The following is a 23,114-nucleotide window of genomic DNA, read 5'->3' on the forward strand; positions in this document are numbered from 1 at the left end:
CATTTTTAAGCCCTGAAATCTTTGGAGAACTGACAGTTGAACTAACTGACAGCTCTAGTTATTTCTCGGCGTTTTCCTTTGGAGAGATTTTGAGCTTTGTCCAAATTCAGACTTTTTGGGTTTAATTTTTTGGTGTGTGTTTGTTGGTTGGTTTTGGTTTTTTTTTTAAGGGGGCATCTGGACAGGCTATTTCACTGAGAGAGAGAAAGACAATATTTTCTGGAAATTACCACCAAAATTAAGCAACTGTTGTGCATATGAACCAGATAACAATGAATTAGAAATAGATATAATCAGTCATTTTCCTTGCAGCAGGATGAGTGCCAGTCTTTGATTTGCAAAACAGAGCCTCTGGCCCTGAGATCACTGGACATGTCAGTGCTCCCTGAGATCACAAAAGCTCACAGCAGAGGTCTGAGGCCAGATCCTTGGTTGGGGACAAACTGCACAGTGTCAAAGCACTGAGTGCAAGGAGCAGGAGCGCCTGAGCACAGACCTTTACGTCCTGTTGGGTAGTCTGCTGATGCTTCCAGATCTCTGTGCCAGCAAGGGAGGGGGAAATAGCCACCCATTGCAGCCTTCTGAAAGCCAAGCAAGGTTTGAGAGGGATGTGGAGGTGCTCCTGCCACAGCTCCTGCTGAGCTGCGGTGGCAGCAGGGAGGAGGAGCAGCAGAACAGGCCCCTTGCCAAGTCTGCGACACCGCCTGATCCCCTGCAGCAAGGCTGTTCTCTCCAAGCTGGATGTGCTCGCTCAGTATGCGGCATCAACGGGGAGAGACTGAGCCCTCAGCCTACCCCTTCTTGTCAAACCCAGTCCACAACTCTGATATGGGGCTCATGCTCTCATTGCAGAGGTAAGGAGCATCATCAGCCCCACAGGGGTGACCACAAAGTGCTCTTTAAGGAAACCTAACCTCTGAGAAGCAACCTATCATGGTGAAAAGTGCATCAGACAGATCTCCACTCAGTGCTGGCAGATTTTCTTTCCTCACACAACTGAATTATCTTTTATTTCTAGATATTTCTGGAACTGGAGGCCTGGATCCCTTAACCTCAGTCCTAAGTAGATTTACACCTTGCTTATGTCTTCTTGAAGTGCCATATTCTTGCATATTTGACCAAAAGATAATGTTGTTGTAAATATAATGCTCAAATGCTGCTACTTAATATGTAAAACCTAATAGGGAGGTAATGCATTTGAAGCTGAATAAAAACTCCAAACTGAGACATCTTTTATTCTGCTTCAGAAAGCTATCATTCAGGCTTGTCTATGTTAATTACCAAGATTTTATCTAATTAGCCTTTGAAAGTGCTGATGATCCCTTCCTGATTTAAGAAAAATATAAGAAATAGAGATTCTGACAGCTAGGCTCAAGAGAAAAAGATAAAGCCAGACTTGCTATCAAAATAGAGGAATAGGAAAGGAAGCCAAAGAAAGGAGACTTAGAGACTTACAGGCCTTCACAAGTGGGCTCTGAGAGCAAGCTTTTTCAAAGTGAGGAATGAGATGGTTTTATGCCACATCTGAGAGGACAGCACAGTCAGCTCAATGTTCACAAACCTCTATCTGTGGAAATTGATTCCCTTTAAACTGTACTAGATCGGTCATCCCAAAGACCATCAGATGACCACTTATCCAAGGGGGGAAAACAAATCACTCAGAAACTGGAAGAATACCTCTTTTTCTTCTTCTTTCCTGCCATGGGTCTTGCTGTAGTTGATTGGCGTATCCCAGCCTTCCTGTTCACACAGAGCCTGGTAGAAGGCTGCATTTACCAGGATGCTGCTTGTTTTGAAAGGAGACGAGGAAGGAGTAGGAAGTGCTGTGCTGGAAGAAGTGAGAGGCATAACTTTGTCTTGGCTCCGGTTCTTTTTCATGCTTAAATCCAGAGTGCCATTTTCATCCACTTCTATCTCAGCTCCCTGACATGCAACAAGAAACAGAGACATGTTTAGATATGGACGTGGTGAGGCTGCAACATAACCATGTGGTGCTTTTAAAGGATAAATACAAAGGCATGATTTATTTCAATTTATCTGACTCTAAACCCAGCTTTTCGATTTATGTCAGCTAATGTCCAACTCTTAGGCAGACTTAAGAGTAGCTTCAGTAATGGTATCCCTGCATCTCAGCTTAAACATAGTAAGTGGAATTTAAATAAGATGCCTCTAAACCATAACCTATACACTCTAAATCTAGTTTTATTTAAAAAAAGTTTAGCTTTAAATCTTCTTGATCTTTTCACTCTTACAGAGAACTATGACCCCAATTCACAGTTAAAAGCATTAATGCATTGTTTAGGTCAGCAGCAGCATTACTATTAGATGTCCTCCCTTCCCCCCACACCCCAGAAATATTACAACATCTGCATCATGGGGGAGAGAAGGAGGGGGGAAGAAATATGTCTAAAAGTAGCACATTAGCAGAAATTGTCACTGGTTTTGTACATCTCTCAAGAGAACAGCTTGCCTTAATTGTAGTTTGACTAGGCTGCTGTGGCACAGGTCTGCTTTGAGACCACTGGGAGCCACAGGAAGGGCTTTAGGAGGTTGTCCCTGATGGAGAAATGCAGTATGTGATAAAACTTTGCTACCAGGGAAGTATAGCAAAGGGCAGCCTGCTTGCAGGGATGTGTGCAGCTTGGGGAGAGACACAGGTTCTCTTTCCAGGCTGGGAGAAGCTCCCGCAGCAGCTCCTGCACACAAGAAGGCACAAGGACTGCTCAGCTGTAGAAGAGCAAGGGAAGGAAAGCTTGCTGCTCTGTCTTACCCTGCCTGACCATAGAACATATTGCTCTTCTTGGGCTGACAAAAAGCTCCTTTAATTGCAACTTACTCATGAAAGCCACAAAAAAGTTCTCCTCATGCTCAATATGCAACCCTGCATGCTGACCTATTCTGTATAGAGGGATGAGTATAATGAATATAAAACTCCTTGCTATTGCCAACAGTTACTGAAGTGGAGGAAGAAGTGAGAGGTGACTCTGGAGGAGCACATAGTAGTCTAGTTCCATGTTGCCCTGACAGAATGTGGAAAACATTCAAAGACTATAAAGATAAATAACCAAGTCAGAGATTTAACCTGTGGAATGCTGTAGTTAACACTGCCCTGTATCATGTCATCACTACCATGTCTTATTTACATCACCACAAGGCCCAGATACCACTTGGGCATTTGGGGCTCAGATCTATTAGGTGCTGCATAACTGTAAGAGACAGACATATAAATCCAGATGAAGATTTTCTAACCTGGATAATCTAAAAGTAGACCTGCAGCATAAGTCAAATCACCTAAGTGCTCTAAGTGAAAGAGACTGGTGTGTCCAGGTATGTTCTTCCAGCTTTCTTACACCTCTTCCTTAAGAAGAGATGGAACACTAGCAAACAGATCCCCTCTTTCTTCCCATCAACTATTGCTGGAGCTTGAGGATTAGTCAGCCTTTTAATGGTGCAAGACAGGGCAATGAAAGTTATTCTTATTTGAGGATGGTGAAAATGGTTGTGGTGAACTGAGGAATTCTTCTCCTGCGTGGAAAGTGTGACACGGCCACACCAACTGGACTGAAGGCACGAGATTCCTTCCTGCAGCCTTGTCTTCCACCACTGCCAGTGGTAACTAATTTAAAGGTAAAATATGTCTGATGAAAACGCTGGTAGGAGATGAAAAATTAAGGCCAAGCAGTGTCTCCTCACTTAGACAGCCTGACTCTGTTTTGTGCCCATGGGCCTCAGCCAGATGCCCACCTAGATCGAAGCACCACCAAGCCATCTGCTTGTCCCTCATTCAGAAACTCAGGCACCTCTTATCTTTGCTTCTCCTGCGTAGCAAAGTTCACATTTTCAATCACAGAGCTTAAAGAGAGAGATGTTTTATTATATTTATGGGAAGTAAATACACTTCTAATATGTTCATACTAAGACGCTTTGGTTATATCTTTCTGCCCCTTTTTAGTAAATAGTTTAATCTCCTGTGATAGTTTTAAGCCCTGAATTTGACAGTGCAGCTTATCCTGGATAATAACTTAGTAACCACAACATCTTATGCCATCTGTATAATATCAAATACATTTTTATACCAGCATTAATAAACCTTAGTTACAAAAATCCAAGATATTAACTATATAAACGCCAAGCACACTCTCCAGGATCTGACAGTACAGCTCTGCCATGATTGCCCCAGTGTTTTTTGGCTTCATAGCTGATATGTAACTATAGCAATGAAACAGAGCTACAGTAATCAAGTTTAATGACCAATGTAAAGTAAAATGCTAAATATTGTAGTTGCTGACATTTTTCATAATAAAAAAAACTTGGGTTAAGTCTGCACAACCAACATTCACATAAAATTCCAGACCTCTGTGACAGATGGCTTAGGAAAGGAAGCCATGTGACTGGGCTGCAGTAGTTTTATAGTGCAAAACCCATAAATAGTGCAGATTCTCTGTCACTGACAAAATATCGACTACTCAGAAGGCAGCAGTGACAGCAAAAAGGACCAAAACCAATCAAGGTCCTCTCCTCAGCGAAACTGGATGGAGAAAAATGTCAGGAAATGTGTTGTCTCTGAGAAACAGGTACCATTAGCTGCACCAAGGAGCTCTGGCTGATAAGCAGAATATTTACTAATGTGGACATTTCAAGCCTCCTCAGCACTTTCCTGAAATTCATGTAGAAGTTGGGTTGTCCAACATGTACCTAATTCTGACCAGGGAAGGCTGGTCTGTGTGTTTGTGAAGTAGTGTACAGATGGGGTTTAAGTGAGCTCACAGATGCACACAACAATTAAATAAAGTCATAGAAAAAAGAATATCCCCTTTTGCCCATCACAGGATGGATCACAGGTTTATAGCATGGCTTTTGGTTCAGAATGGTATGAAAGAGCTACCACTTTGCTGCCTTCATAGCAAACTCCAAATGGCAGAGTAAAAAGAGAGAGTCAAAGCTAGCGTTCCAGTTTTCATTTCTGCTCTCATCGCGCCCTCCTCTCAATATGTCTCCTTCGCTTGTTTCACCACGGTTATTTTTACATCAGTTTGAAAATTGAGCTACAAAGGCAAAAATGGCAAATGACAAAGAAAAAAATAAATAACAAACTTGATCAGTGCTGTGACATGCTGACAGAAAATGGCACTTCCTATGCTTAGCTCAGACTTGTAAAGGCTGTGCTCTCCTCAGTGAAGGCAAGATCTTATTACTGTCAGCTCTAGTGCATGTGTGAACAGGCCTATATTTATCCATTTCTCATGACATAATTGAAATATGGCTACCAAAACAATGCAAACTCTCCTGATCCTTCCTTGAAAATGTAAGCAAAACAAAGATGCAAATGCCTCTAACTTCTGTTAGTTTGCAGCTATGGAAATCTTTGGAGCCTGATGCAGACCTTATTTACATTTATGTTTGCACTGATGTACACCAGGAAAAAAAAATCCACTGAAGCAACGAGGAAAAATCAACGAGGATGAGAGGATACACACGGTTATTAAATTTGGGTTACTCCTTATCTACTCCCATATCAGTGACAGTGTAATCACCCCCACAGGTTTTACAAGCAGCTGGAAAAAGGATTTCAGAATAAAAAAATGGGAGAAAAAATGACTGAAGCATATTTTCTTTATTCCAGGATCTATTCATTGAAAAGATGAGGTACAAGTAGTACTCTGCTATGAATATCCATCTAAAATCAAGACTAATATAACCATGTAAACAAAAAACGGTCTCTCTCCTCTTCAAGTGCCTTGTGCTTTAAAGTCAAGCTTTTTCAGCCTCTTTATTTTATGACATAAATATTACAGAATGTTTTCTAGCACACTATTAAGTCTTGTGCTTAGAACTGAACTACACGAACTGGACAATAAAGGATGTTGGGTTTGGTGGTAAATTGCTCCTACGTTTTTTCATATGCTTTGGGTCCATCTGATCACTCACAACATTTAATACTCTGCAGTGTGTCTCTAGTAACGATTACAAGTTAAGCTTTATCTCATAGCTGGATCAGGAAGAGTGACTTGTGGTGTCTGCATGAGCCTTATTTCAAACCTGTGACCTTAGGGAGGTTGCATCATTTGATGTAAGGGGAGGTATGTATTCTTTGGTTGGTATCAGCCATCCAACTTAATACCAAGTGAGTCCAAAGAAACAACATTATTAGGGATTTTGTATTCCCACTAGCAATTCAGTCTACCTTGGAAAACTCACAGCTGCTCTTCAGTTCTGCTATTGGGAGTAAATCTGGAACTAGTTGGATGGGTTGAATTGATTGGTAGGTTTGACGCGATGATCTCAAAGGTCTCTTCCAACCTGGTCTGGTCTGGTCTATTCTATTCTATTCTATTCTATTCTATTCTATTCTATTCTATTCTATTCTATTCTATTCTATTCTATTCTATTCTATTCTATTCTATTCTATTCTATTCTATTCTATTCTATTCTATTCTATTCCTTTCCATTCCATTCCATCCCATCCCATTCCATCCCATCCCATCCCATTCCATTCCATTCCCCTGCCATGTGTATATGAATTCCATTCTTAATGCAACACCATCCAAGAGAGTAAAATCTTTTCTCCCTCCAGCTCATAAAAATACATACACCTGGTCCTCAGTTTTCCAGGCTTCAATTTTAACAATTAAGTTCTTCTGCAGCAAATTAAAATCCCAATTTGTGTCAAGATGAGAACGCTTGTAGCTGCCCGGCAACATCTGAGGCAAAAATGAAGTCACAATTTCAGCCCAGAGCAATTCACAAATTAAAAAAGAGCTAGCCAAGAATGTACTCAAGGAGCAATATGCACAGCAGTGCAACAGGATGGTACCTAGTGATATTCTTGGCTGCTTTTTCATCCTGTATTTAGGCTTTAAGGTATTTGGAGTAAAGGACTGCCTGACAAACGTGCTGAGTACTAGCTGCATTGTTGAAATAATTGATGTAATTAGCACCATCATCAATATCCAAGAATGGAGAGATGACATAATTTTGTTCAAAAACAGAATTTGAACTTTAAACATTTTTAGCAAGTGGCATTTTTTGTTTTCTTTCAAGGCATAGTGTGCATATGCCATTTTGTCTAAACAGGTGGGAAAAACACCAAAACAGTCAACAAAATGTTTGGCAAGCAGTAGTGACGAGGCTACAGATAAACTGTATTGCTTGCAGCTACCTCTGTGAGATGTGAATGTGGTGAGGGTTGTAAACAGGGAAGATCCCTGGATGTTCTAACGAGAATGTAGAGTCTTGCACTGTGCTAGAAACTGTAAGCTAAGCCTTCCAGGGGAGTCCTGTTGACTTCAATGGGAGCTGAATGGAGCTACGTAAACTGCAAATCAAATACAACTAGGAGACTGTTTTGGGGTATTGACCGCATGAGAACTGGCTGATCAAGGATTATAGTCAGGGGAACAGTTTACTACAGCCCCAGGTAGATGTCAAATGGCTCAGATGATGTAACATTAATGTAGTGTTAATTATTTTTGGAAGCAGCATGATGAAGGTATCTGATGATCTCAGTATTTTGTATGCAGCTGATAATTCACTTAGAAAGCTTAGGATCCATTTTACTGCTCCTTTCAGAATCAATTTATTCTTGAAATGGCTTCATTTATAAATTCATAGTTTTAATCTTGAGGTATTTGGTAGATCACCTTTCTCTGTCATATCTCTTTGGAAAGGCCTTTCAATGGTGGTGTCAATCTGCTTTTTTTTTTTTAACCCTTGTTACCCTTCCCTTTTATTTCTATTTTATTTATTTAGACTATCCCTTTTGAACTGTTACATGGAGAATGTGGACTATGCGTTTCAAAAGCCATTACATTAATGAAATTTGGCACTGTGCTGCAAAAATAAAGCACTTATTTTTTCCCCATTTAAATGTTATCTACAGAAAAGTGGTGAAATAAAAATGAAATACTTTCTTTTTCCCCCCATTGAAATCTTGTCTACAGAAAAGTGGTGAACGTGGGAGGTTTAGGCTGGAGGTTAGGAGGAAGTTCTACACAGAGAGAGTGATTGCCCATTGGAATGGGCTGTCTGAGGAGGTGGTGGAGTCACCATCACTGGAGGTGTTCAGAAGGAGCCTTGATGGGGTGCTTGGTGCCATGGTTTAGTTGATTAGGTGGTGTTGGATGATAGGTTGGACATGATGATCTTGAAGGTCTCTTCCAATCTGGTCTGGTCTGGTCTATTCTATTCTATTCTATTCTATTCTGTTCTGTTCTGTTCTGTTCTGTTCTACGTCCAGGAAATCCTCTGCTGTCCCATGTGTCCTTGCTTTACCACCATGCTGCCTGCCACCTGCAAAGTGTCACGGCTTGGATTACTGGGAGGTTGCTTGAAGCTCCTAGAAGAGCAGTCACATTTACAAGCCAGAAGCTTTGATCTGCTAAAGTATGGACATTAGAAGTTCTTATAGACAAAAGCACAAAGGAATGTGTCAAGGGGCAGGGCTGAGTAATCTGGTACTATGGAGATCTGGATACAGCCACTCCACATAGGTATTTTCACGCCTTGTGGATGTTTGTGCTAGCAAGGATAACATTAAATCTGTAGACATCTGTTGATGCTGCTTTATTTGAGTCTAAACACTGATAAAGTGTCAAGAGATTGTTTTTAACATCAAAAAATTTGTAAGGTGTTCTAGCAGTCAAATATTTACCTTTGTGGCCAGTACCAGTCACAAAGCAACTCAGAAACATTAATCAAGAGGCAATAGTCTCTTGAAAAATAGCCTGGTTTTTTTGCTGTGTGTTTTAAAGTAAGAAATCAAATTCACTGAAGAGACCCTGGAAATGTATTTATTTTTCCCCCCTCAAAATCTGTATAATAAATGTGATAAAACAAAATAAAAATGGTTTTGTGTGGTTTTGGCCACCAGACCTGTTTGGGGCTTACTTGCCTGTATTCTGGCCAGAAGCTAATTCTGATTCTTCTGTCAGATGTTTTGTAGCAGTATGCCCTCCAGAAAGTCTGGCAAAAGTGGAGGCAGGCAGATAGCAAGGTGTGCAGGTGATTTTCTTTTAGGCTGGATTCCTGGCTGCGAAAAAGGAGTAAGCTATGTGCCCCAAGTGTCCCTCCATATCATTACTATTATGTTCACTTCCATTCAAACCTTCCCCATGATTTGGCAACTATGAAGCAGGTACGGAGGAGAAAATCTTTGGGTTATGCCTGGTCCCTTTACTGCTCTTCTCTGGCAAGAAATGCCTGTTGCTGAGGTCAGCCAAAGGCTGTGACAGCAATTGCATCCAACCATTGGCATCAGTTTCCATTTCCATGCTACAAGTCACCACTGAAGACTGCTAGAAGGAGCCTTTTGCAGCAGGTATTAGTGATGGATCTGTCATCTGGGAAGGGCTCTGTGATCCATCTTTGGAGCAGATGTCTGAGTTACAGAGGATACATGTGAACACACTCAAAAAGTTCTAACACCGTGGCATTTCCCAACATAGGTTTCAAGATCCAAGATTTCACAAGTAGAAAGTCAAGGTAGAAGAGTAAGGAATACCACTCTGCTGAAGTGCCAGGCTTGGAATACCTAACAGGGTGTTGTGCTGGTGGTAAAATTCATGGTTCCACTCAAGGAATAATAGCTTTTAAAACCTGTGGACCAACAGCTGTGGAAGCCACCTGTAGTGAGACTGAGCGTAGCACTAAAATAGACAAGGTAGAGCAGCACTGACTTGCAGAGAAATAGGTCATCTGTCCTTTGGAGCACACATCATGACTCAGAATCCCACAGCAGAAACACACCTGCTGCCTGGGTTTAGATAAATACACATCTTTTCACTCCCCAGTGATTTCTTTTGTAACGGCACTGCCTCATCTACACAGAGCTCTCGAAAGTTGCATTGCCATGGAGCATGTGGGGCTTCAACACAAATGACAAACAACAGAGCTCCCACAACCACAGTCAGCAGAAGAGAATCTTGTCTGCTTTCCTCAGCAATACAATAGCATGCAACAGCACAAGGAAAGAAGGCTCGTAGCCCACACGGTACCGTTTGTAAATCAGAAATATCTGTGAGGAAACGTAGAGCAGAAACGAAAACATGAAAGCCACACAAAGATCTGGGGTATTAGGCAGCTTTCCACTATGACAGACTTGCCCAAATTATCTATCTCCAAACACTGGGGGCCTGATTCTCCTTTCTTGCCAGGAGAAAGGCAAATTTTTACCCAACTCAGTTGTTATTTCCCTCCTCAGACCATGTCAAACTGTCATGAACTCCAAACACCACAGACTCAATAGGTGTAGTTCTGTTCCATTGCTAGCAAAATATCACCTTGATTAATCACATGATTTGCATAATTTTTTTCCCCCTGTTAAATAAGCCTCCAAAATGATCACTTATGGCAGGCTTCAGAAGAAGGAAAATTCCCTCTTTAAACAGATCTAACACATTATCCAACACAGATTGTCGCTGGATTTCAAATAACCTCCTTTCTTCCCTCCCACAGAACTCCCCCTTTATATTTAGAGCTCGATTACAAAAAGAGTTAACAGCACAATTCCTGCTATTTACTTATTTTTATCAGAACTGGTCACTACGTTTCTGATTTATTTTTTTCCCCTCTGCCTCTCTTCAAAAGAGCATGCAAACAGAAGCCTCCTTTTTGGGGATTTAATGCAGTCGCTAACATGAAAGACAGTTTATTCGCACAGTTCAGTAGCTAGCACACCCTCCAGGTTCTTGGACTACCCTACCTTGGCAGACAGACTCTGTGGTTTGTTGGAGAGGATCTCTGCTGCTTCCCTGCAGCGGGTGGAAAGGTTCAGGATAGCAGCAGCTGCTGCTATGTGGGTGTCTTCACTACATTGACCGTAGCTATAAGAGTTGGCATGGCAAGGGCTCTGTGTGTGGGCGCTAGCACTAGGCAGTCGATTAGAAAATTTCACTGGATTTGAAAAATGCTTTGCTGTTGAAGAGAGATTTGATTAGCAATTGCATGCATGAGATTTTTTTTTCCCCCCCCATTAAACAGTTTTGTTTCTCAGACTACAATTTCATACATTCAAATATTCAAATACATTTATAAACCACCCATGTCCTACCAGCAGCAAGGGGTTGCTGTGAAAATGGCTTCGGATACACAACAATTTGATTTTTACCTGATAAATACACACCTTTCAACAAAATATCTGAGGCACATACTCAGTTTTTTGCTCAGAGTTTACTCATTCTTTGCTCAGGTGTTAAAAACAATGATGTCCAAGACTGAACAAGTATTAGTGTGCTATCTGGAGTGACCTGACAACACGGGAAGGCAAATGCAATTGTAAATGTATCCTTGTAAAGGCTTCCTCTTGGAGCTCCATTGTGCAAAAAAACAACAGTGACTTGTCCAGACTTAGTTAAAACAACACTGCTTACCCTGCTTAAATAAGTCAGTTATTTAAACAGCTTTGTTATGTAAGGAGAGCAAGACCAGGCTCTCGAATGAAGCAGAGCAATCAGTTAAGGTTACCTGCTAGGATCCTGATTTTGTAGAAACTTTTAGAAATGTAAGTCTATCCTTTAGCAGTTAACAAAAGCAATGGCAATGAACACTGAGACCAAAACTCACTGCTCTCTGCCTCGTGTTGGCTGTCGTTTGGAGTAGTACATAGATTTGTTAGGCACAAAGAGGGCAGCTGGAAGTGCATATCTAACAGGTGAACAGAAAAGCAGTTTCGCAGACAGAAATGGGGTGTGTGGTTCTTTGTTTTCTGCTACAGCAGCAGCGCTTTAAAATAGGGAGAACTCTGCTCCCTGATCTGGATTTTGACTCTGGGATGTCATTAAGTGTTGCAGGGGAAACAGCAATGTGATTTCAGCTCTTAGGAAGCAACACTGGCTTCTTTTGTCTGTGGTTTTCACAGTGTCCTACAAAGATAAACTAAGCAAAATCCAATTTCTCAGCCTACACCCAGATACACCAAGAACATTTATGCTTGTGGCCATCTGCTCACTCCACAAAGATCTGAGCCCCAAGTCTCTGGTTTCCTCTGGATGTGGAATATTGGCTGAGTCTGCTTTAATGCTAAGACCTACACAAGACATGGAAGAGCTCATCTTCTCTCAAACGTGGGATGCCCTGTGATAAAGGCTTGTTTGTGTGCACTGGCTGTAGCTGACTGCCACATTCAGTTTGTCTAAGTACTGGAGGCATCTCAGTGGAGCAATACATAACAGCCTCATGATTCAGTTCTCCCTTTCTCTAGTGCAAATGAAAAAGGATTTATCTACCCTGCTGTAAAACTGTAGCAAAGCAACAGGGTTTACATTTTCAGCTGTTACTACAGCTAGCTTCAAATTATGTTTAAAGAGCAAAAAAATAGATTCATTTTCCATTAACCACCCTGCAAGATTCAAAACAACAACCAAAAAAAAAGGCAGGCTATGAAGGGTGCATGCTTTGATATGAAGGCTGGATGTTTTGTTAACAAATCAACTTTGGTAGGTGCAGAATCCACAGAGGGCTAATGAGGAGCTTTTGGCCAGCTACATATTTACATAAGATGCTGAACCTATCACTACATCATCAGCTTCTTATTGCCAACTTTTGTCTCTCTGCATAGCTAAAGCACTCACCTGCCCTTTTACTTTCACCTTTCCATTAAAATAATAGCTGCACACTGCAGCCTTTGCAAGAACAACAGGCTGGAAACTTCAGCCCTGATATACTTTATACATAAAATTGGGTACCTATGCATTTGCATTTGTATAAAAATACTTCAATCATATATGTTTGTGGGGTTTTTTTTTTCCCCTTGAAATGAACCTGTGAAATAGACATACATCTGTGCAAAGAGACAGCTAATAGGGAATATTCAATTTTACAAACAAAATTGGAAAATCTGCCACCCAAGAAGCTGGCAATGCACATATTTGCTTTCATTTGAACAAGCCTATTTTCCAGGCTAAATAAATATCTACTTTCCATTTTCCATTTTAAATGGGGTGTTTATATATACACAAGCACATAGATATCTACAAGTCTACAGACTTGTGTGTGTGTGTGTGCATTCAGACACATGCAGAAATAAGCATATACATATATATATAAATATGCATATAAGATTGCATACTATTAGAAGCATATTTTATATTATATGGATTATATTATATTGATAATATTATATTGATTATATAATATTGATTATAGTATAGTAGAGTATAGTATAGTATATTACATTATATTATAGTATACCATATTAGAGTACAGTGTATTTAATTATATTATAGTATACTATATTATATTTTAGTATATTATATTTATTATATTATATCATCTATGTGTATAAGGAAACCTCTGCTTCTCTGTTCACCTTACTCTGAATAGTCTCCCCTGTTGGGATAAAAAGTAGGATGCAATTTGCTTTCCTTCACTCATTTTTGGTGGATTTATCTTTGGCCATGAACAAATATATTATATTATATTATATTATATTATATTATATTATATTATATTATATTATATTATATTATATTATATTATATTATATTATATTATATTATATTATATTATATTATATTATATTACATTATATTATATTACATTATTATATTACATTATTATATTACATTATATTAATTATATCATCTATGTATATAAGAAAACCTCTGCTTCTCTGTTCACCTTACTCTGAATAGTCTCCCATGTTGGAATAAAAAGTAGGATGCAATTTGCTTTCCTTCACTCATTTTTGGTGGATTTTTCTTTGGTTCATGAACAAATATTCTATTCTATTCTATTCTATTCTATTCTATTCTATTCTATTCTATTCTATTCTATTCTATTCTATTCTATTCTATTCTATTCTATTCATCTATGTATATGAGAATACCTCTGCTTCTCTGTTCACCTTACTCTGAATAGTCTCCCCTGTTGGGATAAAAAGTAGGATGCAATTTGCTTTCCTTCACTAATTTTTGGTGGATTTATCTTTGGCCACGAACAAATATTCTATTCTATTCTATTCTATTCTATTCTATTCTATTCTATTCTATTCTATTCTATTCTATTCTATTCTATTCTATTCTATATCTATGCATATAAGAAAAACTCTGCTTCTCTGTTCACCTCACTCTGAATAGTCTCCCCTGTTGGGATAAAAAGTAGGATGCAATTTGCTTTCCTTCACTCATTTTTGGTGGATTTTTCTTTGGTTCATGAACAAGTATTCTATTCTATTCTATTCTATTCTATTCTATTCTATTCTATTCTATTCTATTCTATTCTATTCTATTCTATTCTATTCTATTCTATTCTATTCTATTCTATTCTATTCATCTATGTATATAAGAAAACCTCTGCTTCTCTGTTCACCTTACTCTGAATAGCCTCCTCTTTTGGGATAAAAAGTAGGATGCAATTTGCTTTCCTTCACTCATTTTTGGTGGATGGTTTTCTTTGGTCATGAACAAAACAAACTTCAACTAAAGAGCATTTTTTGGCACATTGGTTTGCATCTATTTTTTTTTTTCCCTGAACCCAAATTTGGTGCAATGAAACCCTTTTGGTTTCTGTCCATTTCCTTCACGGCAACGGAAGTTTTTGTTCCTTTGAACGAAAAGGGATTTTATAATGGTCAATAGGATGGCAGAATCTTGCTGAAGTTTCCCATGCAGATTGTGAAGAGCATCTGCAGTGAATGATCAATATTCACACCATGGTGCCTCATTTATTCAGAGTAGTGCCCCATCAAATCTGTAAGTGATGCAAGCAAAGGAATTTAGGTAACAATTTGATGCGTTGGATATGTCTGCACTACAAATATGATGTAGTACAGAAATATGAGGCATCTAAATGAGTTCAATCCAGGTCTAGAAGTAATGCAGCCAAGGCACATGATCATCTAGGAGCTACAATACTTTTATGGATGTGTCTAAAAGGTATCTTAAATACCTTTAAAATCTAACTTGGATTTCTCTGTACTACAATTCATAACATCTTGTGCAGACACATTCTAGGGGACTTCTCATGGCAGCATCCTGTCACATGAAGTTATCATAACTTAACCAACGGAGAATGTAGCAGATAATACATAAACCATTCAATTTTACTTCTCTTTTGCCCTGGTAACTGCCTTTAAAAGAAACATCCAATAAGTAAACCTTATAATGATGATATTTAGCATTCTAGCACTCTATATTTAGCACACTGGTGATTAGCATTCTAGCCACAAGTGGTTAAAGATGCTTCCTACAGAGATTGTTTTCAATTCTAGAAGATTGACAGCAGAACAAGCAAAAAGAAAAACCAAAGAACACAAATAACAACAACAACCACCCCACCCCACCCCCAAGTCATTGTCCCTTTGCCCATTTTCCAAGACATAAAGGAATTTCAAGCTTACATTCAAGGAACTGCGGTGTTTTTCGTCCCTGTGCCACAGGTGCTGTTGTGCGTTTGCCAAAGACTTGTGCATCAAAGCTGGCATAATCAAACGGTACCTTCCCAAACTTCTCCTGCTCTTTCACCAGGGTGGCCCTGGAGGAGGTGACTGGCTGTGAAGTTCTATAATTGTACTGAGATACCTCAGGCTGCTTTGCTAAGTTTGTCCTGCAGAGCGGAGGAAAAGGATGATGAAAAAGACAAGAATATCTTTAAACCTGTTTGTGAATAACCTCAGAGAGCTTCAGCTCACTATCAGAAAATGCAATGTTCATATGAGAGACTGACTGGTAGCTGTATACAAGAAATAAAGACCATAAATACAGGGGCTCACCTAGAAAGGAGAACTTGAACTTCACAAAAGTTCAAAGCTGAAGACATAAAGATTCTATCATTCTCTGGGAGCAGTGTGGGCTATATTCAAGTCAGAACCTGACTTACCATGGTGCTTCCTTTGTTTCTATGGATTGTCTGAATTTTGGCTAGTCAAAGGACTTGTAGTTTTATGAATCACTATTGTTCTCACTTTGCTGTGAATTAGTATGGTATAAATATACTCTAAGATGATCCAAAATAATTGCTTGTGCTATTTGGGAGGAACACATGATTGATACTGTGTTATTCCATTTTGTTACTGCTCAGTAACTACATGTCTTTAGTAATTTCCTAAGGACTTTTCATATGTAGAGTTAAGGCACGTGCAGTTGGCAGGCACATGGACATAATATCCTGTAATGGCTCTGAAGGAACCATTAGAGCTGATCATGTCAATAATCCACAAATTAAAGTCTCCCCAAATAGACCTGAATATAATAGGTTGTAATGGTCATGGTGCCAATGATGTGCAAATTATGCGTGTCTGTAGGGTCCATAGAACTCTCAAACAAAATGCAACTGCAATAAAAAAATGTCTCCCCTTTTTGATGCCATTGTCTAAAAAGAAATGAAACTAATTAAACCAATACACTTAAAATAAAGAACCTCAAAATATGAATTATTCAGTGATGGGGAAAGAGGGTGAGCAGAGTTCTCAACTCTTTCAAATATGATGCTACTTACTGGATCACTGAAGGATTCCTCTGAAAAGACTGATGAAATAAATGAGGACTGATCTGCTAAAAGTGCAGTGGGGTCAAAGGGATTTTCAAGTTTCAGTGGCCAAAATATTGTAACAAAGGAACTGTCCTTGAAGAGTGCTTAAAACGTTTCAGTAGATTGGAGATTTGGTTTACAGGACCATTTGAGGACCATCAATAAGGCTACTTGTTTAGTAGAACATATTTGATTGCTTTTCAGAAGATCTGTTGTCTTTATTGTCAACCACATGCACCAGAACCAGCAGAAAGCTGCTTGTTAATTTTGAGATAAAGTCAAAGTAGCTAACTTTGCAGAGGTCCACCTTGAAAAACCAAGTTAGCCCTGTAGTATTTAAAATCTGAAATGGAGGAAAGACCTGAGGACTGCTCAGCAGGGCCTGTGCAGAAACACTTTGGAGAGACTAATTTGTGAGGGCTCCTACCTGTGAGCCTGATCGTGGCACTGCCCAGCTTTTGGAGACTCGAGCTGGTTCTTTTCCTGGGACATTGCCAACTTTTCAGCTGCAGCAATTGGACAACCAGAAAGGCTGTTAAAAGAAAAAGTGAAGAAAAGAAACAAAAAGGGGGAAAAACAAAACAAAACAAAACAAAACAAAACAAAAGAGCACCACATTAAAATGAAATCTTAAGTAAAGGAAACGTGTGCTGTGGAAGCCAATGACTTCTAACTTCTCTGGTGCACTGTGGATCTCTGAGAGCTGCTGCTATTACAGCCCAGATTCATCTGGTTTTCACTCCCTAATGCAAAACTGTGAAATCTGTATATTTGAGATGATATATCTGGAAACTGTATCACGTAGGAGTTTTCCACAGTTCAGCTTTGATGTTGGCTGGCTGGCAAGTCACTAGTAAATTTTTTGACAAATGACATTTACTTTATCAGCTAAACCATGCATGTAAGCCTCCTGCTGATTAAAAGGAAAAGTGAATTTGGGGGGGAAAAAAAAAACCCAAAACAACACAGGTGTCTGTGAGTGACTGTTACATTTTGTCATTTCAAGTTGTGACTTCTTTTTTCATCTGTTTGCTTTATTAGATTAGAACATGTTTTCTTATCCTATTTATGGGCTGCTTGCGAGACAGCTGATGTGCTGCAGTGATGGCTGAGGATTTAAAACAGGAAACAATGAGAAAAAATATTTACTCCTTCCTCCTATATTCTTGTAGATGAGATTGTAATCTCTCTGGCAAAGATTACATGTTTGGATTAAAGATAGTAACATGGCATGGCAACCCTTGGTTTTACTGTGCTCATACGATGACCAACCAATCAATCAGCAGCAAAACCACAGAGAAAATCCCACCCAAAAAAATTCAGATCAACAAAGAAAACTGGGCTTGAAATTTTTATGTCCAGAGATTGATTGGAAGATTGACATCCTGTTTTTCCACAAGCACTGCAATGAAATAGTTTGGCTCGCTGGCTCACAAGAGCTGTGCTGACAGCAGTGGCTTGTTGGAGACAGAACGCGTCGGCGCCCTGCCTCACCTGCAGCCCAGCTGTGATTCCCCAGCTGCCTGGCTGGAAGGCTTCTCCCTGCAGGCAGCAAGTTAAACAGATAGGGCTGTTCCAAGCAAGAAGATGGCATTCCTCAGGGTAATAAATGGAGTTCAATTTTTATACAGATTTTAAAATACTCCACTTGAAATTTTCTGGTTTGCTCAAAGGGAATGTGCCTTAATGGGAAGTTCCTGCCATGGATGTGGTGCAAAATGAAGAAGCTTTGGCTTCTGCTGGGTTTTCCAGTTGTAGGAATAATAATAATAATAATGTGTTTGCTCATTCATACTCCTTTGATATGATGATGTTTCACTGTGAAGAATGTCATGAAATTGTAGCTCGAAATTTTGTCTGTGAAAGATATTAGTGGAATTTGCCATCCCCCGGTGCTGCAGCCATTTCTTAATGGAGTGAAATTAACACAATTATTTGGTTATAAATAATACAGGCTGCCCTTGCGGTTCATAGACATTCTACAGCATGGCACACAATGCTTAGCTCTAAGAGGTACCCATCAATTTACTCCTGAGCACATGTTAGGTTCTAAGTGGACTGGAACTTTTCTGGTCTACCTTCTGTGCGTGTTGCGATTGCTGTTGACGTGTCCTCTTCCAGTGCATCCTGGGGTAGGGCACTTCAAAACGTTTTCGTGCATGGCAAGAACTAAAGAGGAATAAGGAGAAAAACCTGATAATAGCATGCATCAATCAGAAATACCCACAATAAGAAAATATGAACAGTTCTCCTTTGGGCTCAGATCCTCAATTTTTTTTCACATTTTGACGGCAAAAGAAAAGGAGAAGTAAAGGACCTAGAGCAGGGCAAGGCTGGTGCCTCCAGCCTATGCCAGTTTGTCCCTATGTTGCTGTAGTGTGGCTTCCCACATGCACATCGTTGTTTCTAGACACTTTAAAAGAACAAAGGGGGAAGTTTGCAAGGATGTTACATCATGAAGCCCTTTGTCCTCCAGCTCTAACACCACTAACCATAGACTACAAAAAGGGAAGGTGATAGAGGAGTTCCAGGCCACACAGTCATGCTGTGTACAGTTGCAGTCCCCCTCTGTCTCAGGGAGGGCAACTCTCTGTTGCAGGAAGGCTTTTTATGCCTTGTACCTCAGTAAGGTGATCTGATCTGACTATGTCTCCTTTGAACCCTGACACCTTCTGATCATCTGAGCTGTGTTTAAACTCCTGTAGACCAATTGGTCCTGCTCCCAGGTGGCAGCTTGCACTCTCAGCAGTAGTTACAACCTCTTGCAAGTACATTTCTTATGGCCTTTGATGTGGATCATCTTTACTCTGACTGAGATGTGTGTCTGTGTAAAACAGAATATGTCTTTGTAGGTCTGCTCTTAGGACTTCAGCATTACCTCTTTGGGTGCACAGTGCTTCAGAAAAGCTGGCTGTTCTGTCACAAACCAAATTATCATTTACTTATTTAGTGCCAGTGGGCCAGAACACATCTGACTAGAAGCATGATCATTAACAAGGACTTGTTAATTTTAACTTCTTTGAAAGTTCAAGTAGCTAAGACCTTCCACGTGGAGCACACTGCTTAACTCAGCAGATGTTTCCATAAATACAGTTTAGTACTAGGTTTTATCAAAGGGAAAGCTATGGTTAGGAACAGGATGTGGGTAAAGTGTAAAGCATCCCTTAATTACATTGTTATGCATGCCACCAGAAAAAACAATCTGACTAACTAGGTTATTTAAACAAGAATTTACACACTCAGTTTTGACTTCCTATGCAGCATTTCATTGCATCACATTGCAGACACACACACACACACAAACCAATGTAATCAGATCAACACAGTCCAGAAGAAGCAGGGAAATTCAGGCTAGATTGGGCATAAAAGGATTGGCACGATACAGTTGTATGAGAGGGATGTGCTGTGGACCAGCACTAGTACATGCTGGTGGAAGCAATATTTTTGAGCTAGATGGTAAGGGAGACACTGGAAACATCTCTGCATAAGCATGGCCAGGCCTCTCAGTTATTGGCAATGAAAACCAGCAGCCTTGGTGTGTGGTTACAGCAAGTCACACACCAGCAGCTGGTTACAGCAGCTCTGAAACAAGCAGGTGATTTGTGTGCTCTATGCCTTTGTAAAGGCATAGGGAAGCAAGGTCCTGAAGATTCATGAGATTACAGAGTTCAGGTCTGCTAGCAAGGTGGGGGTAGCTTGCCTCTGATCTTATCCATCCTAGATCACCTAAGGAGCCTACTGTTGTTTGTAATGCTGCTGCTCAGGAGTACTTGAGCTTCACAAGTTTGGAAAGCAGGACTAAGAGCTAGAGGGCAAAGAAGGTGTGATGGCTCCTCTCTCAAATTCATTCTGCAATCTCACCCAGTGGCAGTGAGATTCTTCTCCAGCATGAACACACAGTACCCACAATACCGGGCCCAATCCAGCAGTTATTCTGGACTGCAGAGTGATGATACTCACTTTCTAGTGGCACTCTAACTTTATGTGGACAGCCTGAGAGACTGCGGTGGTGAGGGTAGAGCCCAGTCACGTGCCCTGTGCCATCACATCCTGGGATGGGACATTTGGTTTCTCTCTTTTCAGGCCTGGGTGAATCTGCAGAGAAATCAAATAAGGATTTTGTTTGGGTTTAGCCCCCATTTGCACTCAGCTGAGTGATCCTAGCGGTGTGATTCTATTTTGTACTTCAGATGTAGTTCCTACACCAAGCTTTAACAGAGACGCACACAATTTAAGCACCACTTTACTTTCCACACTGTCTTTAAACCATGGCTTCCCTGTCCCAATCTGCCATTTATCTGCTGAACTATACAGCTTTAGGACTGCAGTGTCATTTTTTTTCCATTCAGAGCCTCAAAGAGGACAGAAGCCACAATCCAATAAGCCAGAAAACTGGCAGCCTCAGCCAACAGCAAGATCTATAAAGGAATAAACAAAACCAAACCAAACCAACAACAACAACAACAACAAAAGGCAGAAACAATCTTTTCCTCTGTTAATGTCAGACTCCAGGAAGCTGGGACAACCAAATGAAAGCTGAGGTGTGAAACAAACAAACAAACAAACAAAAAGCATTTCAACCAGAAGCCATTCCTTAAATATCGCAGATCTCTAGGCTGTAGGTTCTTTGTTAGGAAACTGAATACATGCCACTTTACATTTGAGAGGCAAGGCAAGCAGCTCCCTCTGGTACACATGGCAATGCTGCTTTGTGGAGCAGCCCACAATGACAGGGAAAACATGGAGCAGGCGATACCCTTTCAAAGGCGAGGTCTCAGCCCAGCCCCACAGCTGCCACTCTGTAATGGCCGCAGTGCATTCCCAATTTTTTTGTTTCAGGCACCTAGAATTGTGCAAGAAGCACCGGTCAGAAAGCCTTTATTTGTTTTCCAATGCAGGATCAAAAGTCTGGGTGAGAAAGGAATGAATTCTGGTCCAGAAATTCTCTTGTGAGAAATCTGGAGGAAGTGGCCGCATAAATTGCTGAGGATGGTTTTAGCTCCATCTGTGACTGGCTGCCAACAGCATTCGGTGCTGGGGGAGAAAACAGCTGCAGCCAGCACAGGGAGCAGCATCTTTCAAGCTCATTTTGTTGGACCACGAGGTAGGATGTGCTTAGAGACAGAAGGATCGCCAGAGACAGCTGAGGGTTAAACTTCCTGGCAAGACTTTAGGTTAAAAGAAAAAAACCAAAAAGGCAAAACAGCAAAAACCAAACAGAGTAATGGGGAGGAAAGAAAATAGGCTGAGCATCAACAGGAGACCACATGCTTTGGAGAATCACTGCAAATGGAAAGTGCTGCTATAGTGGACAGAAAATAAAGAGGGACCTTGAAATATGACTGATTTTTCTTTTCCCCCCCACTCTTTGGAAAGGTTGTCATTGAAAAAGATGTAAAAATACAAATTTAAGCCATGCTCTCCTGATGTAATATCCAAGAAGGAAAATTGAGAGCTGATGGTGGAGTTTTCAGAAATAAACCCCAGGTAATTATGTAAAGTGAAAAGATAATGTTCCTGATACCGCACTCATCAAAACCATATGGTGTTTATGCAACCTGAACAAGGCCTACTTTGTTCCATCTTGAGTGCTACCTCTGAACTCACCTGCAAACTACAGCTAATAATAATATGAAGCAAATCAGAAAGGGACAGATTCTGCCATGCTTACCACGTGTACTGTGAGAAAGTCATACTGACACCACCGTGAACCTGGTGAGCACAGCTGGGCTTAGGAGGAGAAAAGACAGCTGTAAAATTCCTACATATACCCTAGTCATCTGAGCAAATAAAGGTTCATGTAGTTTAGCAGGGGGGTAGGCTGACACCGTGCATGGAAAGCTTAAGGCATGCTAATGGAAAGACTGCTTGAGAGAGCCAAATGAGACACATGCATGTCCTTCCCAAACACTAGAGGAAACATTTTGTAGTTACAACTCCTAGAATAGCTTGCCAGTTATCTTACACACTAAATATGTTAGATAAATGAACTACTGTAATATCTGCAATGCCCACAGAGACTGCTCTAAAGCAACACTAGAAATATCAAAGTAAGTAGTTCATCAAAAGCAGGAATTGCAGCAATGCTGGAGAGACCTCAGTGTATTTGGAAGCCCCAAAGGAAAGGTTAAAGGACAGATGAATGTATTTTTACTTACTGCAGTGGGGAGTGTGCTTACAAAAATGACATTTCTTGATGTTCTGTAATTATCCTTAATTAAGGAGTTTCATATGAGACAGCCTGGTTCTCAAATCAAACCCAACTCTTTTAAACCTCCACTTCTGGAAGCCTGATTAAGTACCAAAAACGGAGCAATGTTCCTACAGCTTTGTAGGATGCCACAAACCATCAGAAACAATAAAGATTTTGGAACTTACTGGCAATTCTGCTGATGGTGAATGAGGCAGAAGAGCACGCCTTGTGCTTTCCTGGCTCAGGAGTGCTGGCTGTGGCAAAATGTAATGTGGATACGTGAAGCAGACTAACCTCAGAAAACACATGGCGTAGGGACTAGATGGCGTGTTTGGGAGAGGCCAATTTTTCACCCTAACCTTTTCTTAAGCACCGTTTTAATGCCTTCTCTTTTGGCTGCTGAAATTTAGGAGCTATGTATCAGTGCCCTATGAAGGAGGAGGCAGAGGAGGAGGAA

The 23,114-nt window shown here is 40.4% G+C and overlaps 1 protein-coding gene across 8 annotated transcripts in view; it reads right to left on the bottom strand.

The window, feature by feature from the left end:
- ST18 (ST18 C2H2C-type zinc finger transcription factor) overlaps positions 1–23,114 on the bottom strand; it is a 172,366-nt gene that overhangs the window by 24,242 nt on the left and 125,010 nt on the right. For all 8 annotated transcript variants that reach the window (XR_010990871.1, XR_010990870.1, XM_068166701.1 and 5 more), the window contains 6 exons: positions 20,425–20,559; positions 18,543–18,633; positions 16,892–16,996; positions 15,335–15,540; positions 10,700–10,911; positions 1,678–1,923 (listed from right to left, as the gene is read on the bottom strand). Coding sequence is in view for 6 of the 8 variants with exons in the window: in XM_068166701.1 (XP_068022802.1) it covers positions 1,678–1,923; positions 10,700–10,911; positions 15,335–15,540; positions 16,892–16,996; positions 18,543–18,633; positions 20,425–20,559 (995 nt within the window). In the remaining 2 variants the exon portion in view is untranslated. The remainder of the gene's footprint in view (positions 1–1,677; positions 1,924–10,699; positions 10,912–15,334; positions 15,541–16,891; positions 16,997–18,542; positions 18,634–20,424; positions 20,560–23,114) is intronic.

The sequence above is a fragment of the Melanerpes formicivorus genome, unplaced genomic scaffold (genome assembly GCF_026170545.1).
Source record: "Melanerpes formicivorus ecotype bairdi unplaced genomic scaffold, bMelFor1.0.p_v2 SCAF_105, whole genome shotgun sequence".
NCBI lineage: Eukaryota > Metazoa > Chordata > Aves > Piciformes > Picidae > Melanerpes > Melanerpes formicivorus.